Below are 13,363 nucleotides of genomic sequence, written 5' to 3'. Positions count from 1 at the left end.
GCCCCAAGGGTCACGTTGGCAAGAAGCTGGAGTTGCAAGCACAGTCATGACTCAAACCGAGGGCCCCAGAGCAGGATGTGAGCATTGCCACGCAGTGCTATGAATGCCCCACCAGATCCCACCCAGGCCATTAACTTTTCAATTTCATACCATCCTTTTGGAGTGGCTTACTTTTTCTAAAACGATTTATTTATTTATCAATCAGTCAATCATTTGAAAGGCAGAGAAACAGAAATCAAGAGAGAGAGCGGGGGAGATTCATCTTCTTTCCACTGACTTCCTCCTGGAATGCTGAGAACGGCCAGGGCTGGAAGGCTGCGACCCAGAAACTCCACCTGAGCGTCCCACGCGTGTGGTGGGGCCAAGTCCTGGAGTCACTGCCTACTGCCATGCAGCACACGCATTAGCAGGAACTTGGAGCTTGCCATCCCACTGTCGTGTGGGAGGGGCATTCTCAATGGCATCGGAACCATCCACCACCCACTTCCCTCTTTATTCTTGAACATCACCATTCTGTAGATTCCAAAGAAGGCCCCCGATAAACATGTGTTTCATGTTTTTCACCTGAACATATTTATTTCAGTTTTGTATGGCACAAATTCTTAAGCTAATTATTTTATCCTAGAATTCAAAAGGTATCATTGCTGAGAAGCCTAATGAATATGTGACTATGTTGCATTTATCAATGGTATTTTCTCTCCCACTGGTTGCTTCTACAATTTTGTGCTATAATGCAGTGTTCTGCAATTGGTCTCAGAATGGATTTTATTTAACTATGTGTTTGGGATATACTTTGCTTCTTGAACTTATGAACTCAGTTTCAAATAAATGCAAACCTCTGTCACCTCTTCACATATTGCCTCTCCTCCACTCTGTCCCCTAAGCACTCCTTCTGTAGTTCTTTCTTTTCTCTCAACATTCTGTTATTTTGTAGTCTCTTGTATCTCCCTGATGTTCAATGGGAAATTTCTTTAGATACTAACTTCAAGTTCACTTGTTTTTTGAGTTGAGCTTAAAATTTTAGGCACCATGCTTGATGGTTATTTTAATATATTCCGCATTGCTAGGAGTTCTGTTTGGTTCTTCAGACTTGTCCAATGTGGGTCCATCTTCCACATGATGGTGACGAGACCCTGAAAAATTGATTTCAGTTTTGTTTTGTTTTACAGATCCTTCCAACTTGAACCTGGTGATTTTTCGTCATCACATAATATAAGGGAATCTTGAGCCTAAATTAGGAATGCTTCCCATGTTGAAAACTATATCCCGAGTGTTACTTAACTTCTTCAACTGTCCTGGCCAGGACAGCACTTCAGCTTCAGTTCTCTCTCCTTGCTTTGGCTTGAGATACGCTGACCTTTCCATCCGCTCATTTATTATATTTATTTGAGAGGCAGAACAGTACACACACAGAGGCAGAAAGAGGGAGAAGGGAAGATACATCTTCATCTACTGGCTCACTCCCCAAATGGCCACAACTGCTAGGTCTGAGCCAAGTCAAAGCAAGGAGCCATGGACTCCATGCTGGGCTCCTACACAGGCAGCATGGGCCCAAGTACTGGGGCCATCTTCCACTGCCTTTTCCGTACATTAACATTAAGCCGCTCTGAAGGTAGAGCTGGGACTCAACCTAGCACTCTGACATGGGATGCCAATGTTACGAGCAGAAGCTCAACACACTGCACCACAGTAACAGCCCCGTAGCCCAGCACATTCGGGACACTGCCACTAGTACTTGCCATCTTGGCAACCCTAGTCTACTTGGATGATCAATGTTTCCTTGGTCAGGGAGGAAAGAGGGTGTTATAGTTCTTGAAGACATCCACTTCCTTGGAGCCTGTTCAAATGTATACCTTACTTGGGATCTAATTCTTTTACAGTGTGTAGTCCAATATAAAGCTGAAAGAAAAAGTCCTAATGTCATAGATTAAAGTTAGGATACACTATACTGAGAAAGCACATGATTTATGGCATTTCCTATGGATTCAGATCTCTCTGGAAAGGAGTCCTAGTTCCAGTCAGAAGGAAATACACGGTATACAAAAACTCAGCGGCACATTAGAAAGGTCTAAGACGATGAACTTACCCACAAGTTGGTAGAAATTTTGTCTAATGTTCTATTACTATTTTTAATGCCTTGATCAATGCATAATCCAGATCAAAAGAATCACAATCCAGGATATCTTCTTATTTTCAGCCTTTTTAAAAATAGGTATTAATGATTTGTCACATGCAATTTCCATCTGGATGCATAACTTTATTTTTCGTTTATTTATGTATTTTTGAAAACTAGTTTACCTATAAAAGCAGAACTAAACAAGGCAGCTGGTGACTTGATTTTGGCATAAAACAAACCAAATAGGCATTATGGCAGCAGACATGGCTGTTCCTGTCTGAAAACCAAGGGGGACGTCTACATCTTTATCATGGCTAACCACTGGCCAGCATTCCCTAGGGGTTCACGAAGCTCTGTGTCTCACCCTAATCACTGAAGTAATGAAAGGAGACGCCCACAGCAAAGACTGCGACTGCAAATGCGGCAATCACACCTAAAGGGAGGCAAACACAGGACAACGGCAGGCAGCATTAGAAGTTGATCCTCGATTCTAACATGTGGCTAACCTGTAGACCCAACCCAACATGAGTATACACATGTGCACACGCACACACACACAAAATGCAACAAGACTGAACATGTTGGACAAAGTTTCTCTCTGATGTGTGTACTCATAGCTAAGGAAAAAACTAACAGATACTTGTAAAGGTTTCTGTAATTACTAATACCACCTCCAGGGAAGCAACTTTCCACCATTACAACGCAAACTCACTGAATAGCCACTAAGCACTGCAGAAGCCCAGGCGCTACAAGCACAAAATCTAAGAATTCCTTAGCACTCATTTGGTGACTTTCCTTTTTTCCTCTGATTACAGCAAGTTAAAAAAAAGAAAGTGGCCAAATTAGTTCAGAAAAAACACACAAAGAATTTAGGAAACACTCTCTGTTTTTCCTTCTCTCCATAAATCTGATCTTGTCAATAAAAGATAAGTACGTCTTATTAAGAAAATAAAGGGACTGCTCTTGAGCCTACCTGCTGAACAGCAGTAGTTCCGTCTAAGTCTCCTGGCCCCTCTAGCCAAGTCTTCATGCTAATGACACAGTCTATGTTCTCTTTGGGAAGTCAAAATGGTACTGCTACTTTTCTCAGAAACTTTATAGGAATAAATTTCCAGATCTGAATTTGAATTCCATAAAACATATTGAAGGGTACTTCAAAAAGCTCCCAGAAAATTGAAACTGAAGACAAGTTTGAACGCAAAACAATTTTTCTGAAAAGTAGTTTTTTTCATATTATTGCATTTTCCAAGGATTTTGTGAAGACCTCTCCATAAATACAATAAAAAATTATTCTTAAGATAATTATTTTTAAATTCACTTTCCATAAACTGCTTTAAGTTCACGCCTCTCAAAACCTCGTGCAATGCTAATTATAGGAATACAAGTCTGGACAACAATTTCCTTGTTACTCTGTTCAATCCCCAAGCTCCATATCTGTCCTCTAAAAATAACAAAAATATTAAAGATGTTCGTTTGAGGGAACTTGAATAATAGTACTTCACTAGTGTTTCTATCTCCATGGCTTGCCACTTATACAAATAGCCAATATTTGTGCTTAATCTCGCACTTTCAAGAAAGTAAAATGAAAACAGCTGAAATCTGAAACATTTTCTTGTCAATGTCATGAAACAAGTAAAACACCTGTGTTCTGCTGAACTTTCATCATGACTGTACTCTTCACCGGCTGTGGTGGCTGCTCTTCATCTGTGCTGTCCACGGAGCCTTCACTGTCCACCGAGGGACTCACACAAGCTGTGAGGGAACACACCAAGACCCACATCAACCACACCAAAAAGGAAACACAGGAAGCACCATCTCTCTTCTACTCATGTTTCAACAACACAACAAATCTGCTCATTATCAAATCATGTGAATTTAACCTCATGGACAATATGTCAAACTGGTATTGTTTCAAAATACTTCAGGGCCTGGCACAGTGGCCTAATGGATAAAGTCCTCACCTTGAACGCACCGGGATCCCATATGGGTGCTGTTTCTAATACCAGCGGCCCCGCTTCCCATCCAGCTCCCTGCCTGTGGCCTGGGAAAGCAGTTGAGGACGGCCCAAGGCTTTGGGACCCTGCACCCACGTGGGAGACCTGGAAGAGGTTCCTGGCTCCTGGTTTTGCATTGCTACAGCACCAACCATTGTGGTCACTTGGGGAGTGAATCATCGAACAGAAGATCTTCCTCTCTGTCTCTCCTCCTCTCTGTATATCTGACTTTCCAATATTCTTTTTAGAAAATACTTCATGTAGCCTTATCCCTGATTCCAACAGAGGGCCTCAGAGGTGGTCTGATGAGTCAGGGAGACTACGTCTGTTTACTATAGAGCAGTAAAGATAAATACTGAAAATCAAACTGTTGTAAGATAAATGTCACTTGAGATCAGCCTGTATCTAGCATTCTTGTTGGTGGCTGTAACTAACAATTAAAATCATTAGGTATTAACAATAAAACAAGGTTCAGCAAATTGCAGTTAAAGGATTGAACTTGCTCCATGCTTTGCTCTGCATAAGCTAGCATTTGCACTGCAACGCATTATTAAAAATCTACAAGATACTTTCAAAAGCCCAATAAAGCTACAATAAAGTCTGCTTACTCTTGATTGAACCTGAAATTTGAAATGTATAAGCAAAATATGATCTAAAATTCTGAGCTTGGAGCTCCGGATACCAAACAAGTGAAATACATCAGCCCAACAGAGAGAGAGAACATAAAAGCTGCCAGGAGCAGTGTCCACCTGTCGGTCACGGTGGTTAACTAGAGTCTGAGTCTTCTGTAGCTACAATGACAGCAATCTACGCAGCTTGGCTTATCGTAATTTACCAACAACTAAAAATGAATTGATCAATCCTTAGAGATCACACAGGCCATGGGTTTTTCAATTTATTTTCTAGTGCTAAAAAACCCTCAAAAAACAAAATGCGATTGCCCAGAAAATGCCCAGAGCTACAGCAGCTCCTCCCTCAGCCAGCCCTCCCCACCCCAAAGAAGAGCAAGCTGCTCTGTCAAGCCCCAGCAAACCAGGTTTGAACACCGCCCCAGATACATCCCTTTTCTTTTTGCAACAAGAGGAGGATAAGACTGACAGTGTAGGGACTGGCACAAAAGCCTAGTAGCTAAAAGTCTTGCATCCGCCCTGGGCGCCAGTTCTAAATCCCGACTACTCCACTTCCTTTCCAGCTCCCTGCTTGTGGCCTGGGAAATCAGTCAAGGACGGCCCAAGGCCTAGAGACCCTGAACCCACATGGGAGATCCGGAAGAAGCTCCTGGCTCCTGGCTTCAGACTGGCTCAGTTCCAGCTGTTGAGGCCATTTGGGGAGTGAATCTGCAGCAGATGGGAGATCTTTCCTCTCTCTCTTTGTGAATCTGACTTTCCAATTAAAAAAAAAGACCGACAGCTTATGTCCACATATTTATTGCAGCTCAGTTTCTATCAGCTAAGAGATGGAATCAACCCAGATGTTCATCAGTGGGTGAATGGATAAAGAAAACGATGCATACTAAGGCAGTTACTCAGCCATTGAAAAGAATGAAACAGAGACAACTGGAAATCGTTATGTTTAGTGCAATTAGCCAATCTCAAGATCGGATTTCCTTGATTGCTGGTAACAATTGCACAGAGGATAAAATAAACATAATCTATAAGAATGAAACTGACATTTTGAGATTCGGTTATTGCTTACAGCTTCTGCCCATTCTCTGGGGTAACAGGAGGTTTTTCCTTCTTGCTAGTTGTTGTTGAATTCTTTACCTAATGCAGTGTTGAGCCTGTGATTGTGAACTGAACTGAAAATACATCACCGCCCAAACCAGACAGAACGAGAGAGAGGAGGGAGAAGGGCGGGTGGGGGGCCCAGGCAGGAGGGTGGGAGGAGAGGGAGCATCACCGTCGCCCTAAGTCAGTGCTGCAGAACAGGTGACATTGTTCACTCTGTACCAGTAAGACAGCCTAGTGTTTGCATGTAAAGTTCCCTCACAGACATCTTGGCAGCCCAACACAGACTTGTCAGGATGACAACTAAGCCTGTCGAAGCGCTTGTGGAAGCCTGTGTCTACAGTCCTAAACAATCAACAATACAATGACCACTTCTGCTGCTTCTTTTTCCTGTACTTGCCATGTCACGATCATCTTTACATACTGGAACGCTACACCTGCTGCTGTAAAGTGGCTGGATAAGGGGCAAGGGGAGACAGGGAAGGAATAGGTGGGGGACCCCCCTGTGCTTCTAAATCTGCAGTGTGAATAAACTGTGACAACAAAATGGATTTTAAAATACTACCCACTTTTTTGGTTTTACCACAAAGAGAAGTTTACTGGGATTTTCAGAAATACTTCATTAGATCAAGGGTGTCACCACACTCTTTTCCCTTCCTCAAGTATATAATCAAAGTCTTCTAACGTTGAACTTGACTGGACAATAAGATGCTGGACTCTATGTTTGGTGTATGCTTGCAATGGGGGAATCTCAACTGAACTTGAGCTGTGGTTATGCAACAAGGTGGAGGAATCCACCATGGTGGGAGGGTTTGGGGAGGGGTGGGAGAACCCAAGTATCTATGTAACTGTGTCACATAATACAATGTAATTAATGAAGTTAAATAATAAAAAAAAAAATAAAATAAATAAAAAAAATAAAATAAAAAATAAAAAAAATAAAAAAAAATAATCAAAGTCTTCTAAAAACAAGCAAACAAAAAACCCTCTTTTGTTTCCTGCCATCATATCAACCAGTCAGTGACCAACAGACACCTACTCTGACTCTACAAAGATCTGGAGTCAAAGTGACCAACAGACACCTACTCTGACTCTACAAAGATCTGGAATCACAATGACCAACACCTACTCTGACTCTACAGAGATCTGGAGTCACAGTGACCAACACCTACTCTGACTCTACAGAGATCTGGAGTCAAAGTGACCAACAGACACCTACTCTGACTCTACAAAGATCTGGAGTCACAGTGACCAACAGACACCTACTCTGACTCTACAAAGATCTGGAGTCACAGTGACCAACAGACACCTACTCTGACTCTACAGAGATCTGGAGTCACAGTGACCAACACCTACTCTGACTCTACAAAGATCTGGAGTCACAGTGACCAACAGACACCTACTCTGACTCTACAGAGATCTGGAGTCACAGTGACCAACACCTACTCTGACTCTACAGAGATCTGGAGTCACAGTGACCAACACCTACTCTGACTCTGCAATGACTTGGTCCTCTGTATTTCTGTTTCACACTTCGCTCAACTGCACACAGTACTTCCATATTATGTTGATTTACTGGCTTCAAATTTCTTTCACTTCAGTTTGTAAATCTGAGTTAACTGAGTTTCATTTTTTGTTTTAAAAAGTACAGCAAATTTGATGTAATAGGGCTTAATGTATTTTAAATCAAGTTTTAGATGCTAGGTCATTTCACCAAAATTTCACTATAGTAAATTTAAATGCAAATAGTACGATTTAATAGGAAATTAGATGTCAACCATTCCTTAGAAGCAAGTAATTTTAAACTCAACAAATTCTAAACTAATCTTGTAGGAGAGCTCTTTAACAACTACAAATAGAAGAGAAAAAGGTGGTGCGGCATGCCAGCAAAGTTGCCCACAGGCTCAGAACTCCTTCCCAGCTGCTGACGGGCGGGAGAGTCCTCAGAAATGTCAGGACTTGAACTCCGCCCTTCACTGCCCTCACTCTCCCTCAGCTCCAGACTAACGGTAATTACAACGCTCGATAATGCAGCCTGAAAACACAGCTCTACTGTCACCTGCTCGCTGCTTCACAATGGAATCGGAAATGCTCACCCAAACAATAAAAACCTGTACCTGCTCCCATATCCAGACACAATCGGCACAGCCAAACTGCCCATTTCAAAGGTGTGCCTCCACACTTTTTAGCTGATACTGTGGACAAAGCTCGTCAGAATTATTAAGTTGAAGTCTATAAGGAGATGACTAATACATCTAAGAAATGTTAAACCCATCGTTATCCCTCACCTTCAATGACTCATTTTGACAAACAAATATTTCTTCGTCTCTTAAGTCACATAAAAGTATGTTATTTTAAGATACTTACCAGGCAAAACATGCACTTTAAACATAGCAACTATTTGGCAACTACAAGACATACATAATTAAACAATATTTCAGCAAATTATGTCAAATATTGAAAAAAAAATCCAGACATTTGTAATGAGGGCCCAATTATGTAAGTGATTTCAAGTTGGCATTTGAATATATGAACATACTTTTCATGATACATTTTACATGGGAATCCAAATTTTAAATATTTAGGAAAACCTACACATACTACCTTTTACACGTCAATGCTTTTTTCATTATTATGCAGAAGATTCAGTATTTAAAATCCTAATAAAATGTTCACATCACCCTCTACTTACTTATCTCTTCCTGTTTAAAAAGTGCATTTCCTGGAGAGTGGGTGGCTAACCTAGTGGTTGACACCTGGGTCCCCACCTGAGTCCCATCCACTGGTTCACTCCCAACATGCTCACAACTGCCAGGGCTGGGCCAGGCCGAAGTCAAGCGTGAGGAACTCAGAGCTTCCCATCTGGGCTGACACAGACAACTCCCATGGTGCACAACTGGAGGAGAGCAGAGAGGGAGGCAGCTGACTCAAACGCAGGCCCTCCAACAGGAGATGCACAGGTCCTACTGGGCAGCTCAGCTGCTGGACCATACACTGCCCCAGACACTGCAGATCACACAGCACCAGCTTAGCAAATGGGAATATGCGTCCAGTGACTGTCCATGGAACATGAAGGGAGTAATAACAAAGAAATAAAAAGGCAAACAGTCTACTAAAATTCCCAAATACTAATGCCAAAAGTTATTGCAGATGTTAGGTTACTGCAAATACTTAAAATCAAAGCTTTTTCTGACTGAATTATTAACCAAGTCATTTGGAGACTCTAAAATTCCAATCACTAACTTGCTGAAATTCCTAGGAAACCTGCAGCTACTATTTTCCAAATCAGACTATGGACATTTTGAATAAAGGAGTCCAGTTAATGGATGTGCATCTAGCACATGGTACTGAAGTAAATGTTTAATAAATATCAGATAAACAGATAACTCCAAATGTTGTAAATTACAACGAATATTTCCTGAGGCAACAATCAGTGCTATGCATGTTCAACTTTTTAAATGTTCAGTGCCTCATAAAATGTTCTAAACTGCTTAGTCATGGAGTCCTGTTAGATCTTTTAAAAATTCTGATCATAATCACAACACTGCACTAAGCAAATCCTAAAAATATTGCAGCCTGTTACACATGGGCCTATAATCTTTTGACCATGAAAAAAGATGTTATGGTTTCTTAGAAAACTCTTATTCACTGTACCTCAACAGTAATGAATACTTATGAACATCTATCATGTCTTATATATAGAGCCCAGAAAAATAAATATTCTACACACTCACTTTAAAGATGCAGTTATTGATTTAGGTAATTACAAGGATGCAAAGTAACATAAAACAGCAGCACAGAACAGGAACCTACAAGAAAGTTTAGCTGACTAGTTGTCCAAGTCCAGGCTTATAAAAGTTGATGACAAGTTAGTATCTACACTGATCTTGCAAGAATTCTATTCGGGGAATGGCATTGTGGCACAGTGAATTAAGCCACCAGCTACGACATCAGTATCCTACATGGGCACTGGTTGAGTCCCAGCAGCTCCACTTTCAATCCAGCTTCCTGCTAAGCCTGAGAAAACAGCAGAAGATGCCCCGGTTCTTGGGCCCTTTCTCCCCACATGGGCGGCCCAGCTTACACCTGGCTCAGCCCTGACCACTGCCATCATCTGGCACATGAATCACCAGATAGAGGATCTGTTTATTCCATTCTCTTTGTAATTCTGCCTTTCAAATTAATTAATTAGTTCACCTCTTTAAAAAATTCTATTTAGCTCCTTGAAGACAGGACTAACCTTTTATTATTTTTAGACTCCAATTGAATGAAACCAGTAACTGGTCTCGTCAACACACTGTGTAGTTATGATGTGCGCAAATGCTAGAAACACAACAGTGAGCAACCAAGTGAGGTCCTTCCTCTTGAATTTACTTTTAAAGATTTATTTATTTTTGGGCCCGGCACAGTGGCCTAGCGGCTAAAGTCCTCACCTTGAACGCCCCAGGATCCCATATGGGCGCCGGTTCCAATCCCGGCGGCTCCACTTCCCATCCAGCTCCCTGCCTGTGGCCTGGGAAAGCAGTCGAGGATGGCCCAAGGCTTTGGGACACTGCACCCGCGTGGGAGACCTGGAAGAGGTTCCAGGTTCCCGGCTTCGGATTGCTGCAGCACCGGTCATTGCGCTCACTTGGGGAGTGAATCATCAGACAGAAGATTTTCCTCTCTGTCTCTCCTCCTCTCTGTATATCTGACTTTGTAATAAAAATAAATCAATCTTTAAAAAAATTTATTTATTTTTATTGGAAAGGAAGAGCAGATTTTACCGAGAGGAGACAGAGAGAAAGATCTTCCATCCACTGGCTCACTCCCCAAATGGCTGTAGCTGAACCAATCCAAAGCCAGGAGCCATGAGATTCTTCTGGGTCTCCCACGTAGACGCAGGATCCCAGGGCTTTGGGCCATCCTCCATTGCTTTTCCAAGCCATTAACAGGGAGCTGGATGGGAAGTGGAACAGCTGGAACATGAGTCAGCATCCATATGGGCTCTTGTTGCTTACAGGTTGGGGATTTAGCCACTGAGCCACTGTGGCAGGGCCTGCTCCCCTCTCCCACCAATCTTAAGGGAAAATCAGTAAATGCTTGCAGAAATGCACACAGAAAGCCCTCAGAGGAGTTTGAACTTGGCAGGTTTCTGCTTTCTTCACAGAACACTGTCATACAAGGCCACCTTGGTCACCTCTGTAGGCACACACTGCAGTGAGGGAAGCTCTGTGAATGTCTAAAGAGTGCTTTAGGAGTGTTAACAAAGGATTTTAGCCTTCATTATCAGCTGAGGTTAATCATTGTTATTGCCTGCCTTTTAAAGCATAACTTAAGAAAAAAACTGGGTAAAATAAAACCTAGTTGACATGATCTTATGTTTAAAAATAAGTGACACTAAACAATGAGTTAAAACAATACTTAAAGTACATGGCATTCTTTAGTTCTCTCCCAGATTTTTATTTGATTTTAAACTAATTTATGAATGGGGTACATCCTGCGTAGTACCACCCTTACTCATTCTTAGTGTAGAAATGACACGCATTACAAACGTTATGAAGAAGTTGAAAAGTATGACAACAATATGAGATCTGCAATTCTAGCGCCATGTGAGAAACCAGAGACATAAGCAGGACAGAGGGATAGCGTGACCCCATTCTACATGGAAACAAACATCTCACAAGCTGGAGTGAGGTATCTACATCACGCAGAACAATCACACTCAGCTGTGGACAGCTCCCACAGAAAGGCTGGGAGACAGGACTGCCAGGAAGGGAACAGAGACGATTCTGGAATCTCCCTAAGTTCAAACTTCAGTTCTACATCTCCAGCAAGGCAACCCTGGAAATGCTGCTTCATCATTTTGAGGCTTAATTCTCTCATCTCAAAACAGGATTTATAATACAGTCTACATCAGAGGACTCTTAGAAGGATTAAATGACTTAGGATTTGTAAAGTGTGTAAGCTAGTACTTAGCACATATCATCATAATTACAAAACAGTCATGTGCTGCCATGTTCAGTCCTGGACCATAGAGATGACAGTGGGCTTCTCACACAGCCAAGGAGCTAACACACTGCTATTGCCTAGTGACAGTATAACATCCTAACATCACAGTACAATGTATTCTCACATCGATGAAGGTACTGCTGGGATAAGCAGAACTGCTCCATGGCCACTGATATGAAAGGACAGTTTACACAATTATGTAGAGTGCATGATATTTGATGGTGATAATAAAGACTGCTCATTTACGTACTTAATAGACTTTTTTGCTGTTACTGCTTCTTCAGAGTATACACTTATCTATGAAACAAACAGCTTCAACAACAAACAGTCAAATAAACAGTTCAACAGGAAGCCAGTGACAGCCCCATGTCTCGCAGACGTCATGGCTAGTGTCTCCTTGGCATCAGGAGGATCCATCAGGTCACAAGGACAGACTGTACACTGCGATGCTTGACACATTTCTCAGTCTCCCAAATGTTGAGACACATACATGTCCACACCAAGTCTAGTCTAGACTACAGACTAAGTCATACTAGAGTAAGTCAAACAAACTACTTTAGGGTAGTTCTCACTTTTTCCTAAGTAAGCACACTCTCTCAAAGATACAGATCCCATCTTAACCTGCATGAAGATGCCTACAACAGACTGCAAGGTTTCCACACCCGCCTCTGATTCTTAACTCCAGCTCTGAGCTCTTGCAGACTTCGGGAGACGGCATGATGGTCACCTACCTGGGGGCCTGGATGGAAGTTCCGGCTCCTCCCTCACCCACGGGAGGCCTGGATGGAGGTTCCGGCTCCTCTCTCACCCACGGGGGGGGGGGGCCTGGATGGAGGTTCCGGCTCCTCTCTCACCCACGGGAGGCCTGGATGGAGGTTCCGGCTCCTCTCTCACCCACGGGGGGGGGATGGAGGTTCCGGCTCCTCTCTCACCCACGGGGTGGGGGGGGGGCCTGGATGGAGGTTCCGGCTCCTCTCTCACCCACGGGGGGGGGATGGAGGTTCCGGCTCCTCCCTCACCCACGGGAGGCCTGGATGGAGGTTCCGGCTCCTCTCTCACCCACGGGGGGGGGGGGCCTGGATGGAGGTTCCGGCTCCTCTCTCACCCACGGGGGGCCTGGATGGAGGTTCCGGCTCCTCTCTCACCCACAGGGGGCCTGGATGGAGGTTCCGGCTCCTCTCTCACCCACGGCGGGGGGATGGAGGTTCCGGCTCCTCTCTCACCCACGGGGGGGGGGGGGGCCTGGATGGAGGTTCCAGCTCCTCTCTCACCCACGGGGGGGGGATGGAGGTTCCGGCTTCTCTCTCACCCACGGGGGGGGGGGATGGAGGTTCCGGCTCCTCTCTCACCCACGGGGGGGGGGGATGGAGGTTCTGGCTCCCCATTTGGCTCTGCTTCCTTCTGGCATTATGGGCCCTTCTGACCAGGGCACCAACAGATGGAAATTAGTTTTCTGTACATTTGTCTTTCGAATTAATAATTTCTCTATCCAAAAATGCCTTTTAAAGCTTTGTTTATTTATTTATTTTTGTTTT

General features: G+C 43.3%; 1 protein-coding gene across 3 annotated transcripts in view; it reads right to left on the bottom strand.

Moving 5' to 3' along the window:
• Positions 1–562: 562 nt before the first annotated feature.
• Positions 563–13,363, bottom strand: part of ODR4 (odr-4 GPCR localization factor homolog) — a 33,372-nt gene continuing 20,571 nt past the window's right edge. For all 3 annotated transcript variants that reach the window (XR_009246131.1, XR_009246132.1, XM_058668955.1), the window contains exons 13-15: positions 3,758–3,868; positions 2,481–2,549; positions 563–1,133 (exon numbers count right to left, since the gene is read on the bottom strand). Coding sequence is in view for 1 of the 3 variants with exons in the window: in XM_058668955.1 (XP_058524938.1) it covers positions 2,482–2,549; positions 3,758–3,868 (179 nt within the window). In the remaining 2 variants the exon portion in view is untranslated. The remainder of the gene's footprint in view (positions 1,134–2,480; positions 2,550–3,757; positions 3,869–13,363) is intronic.

Source organism: Ochotona princeps, chromosome 10 (genome assembly GCF_030435755.1).
Source record: "Ochotona princeps isolate mOchPri1 chromosome 10, mOchPri1.hap1, whole genome shotgun sequence".
Lineage (NCBI taxonomy): Eukaryota > Metazoa > Chordata > Mammalia > Lagomorpha > Ochotonidae > Ochotona > Ochotona princeps.
Note: the sequence above shows the minus strand (reverse complement) of the source record. Positions and strands in the feature narration are given on the sequence as shown.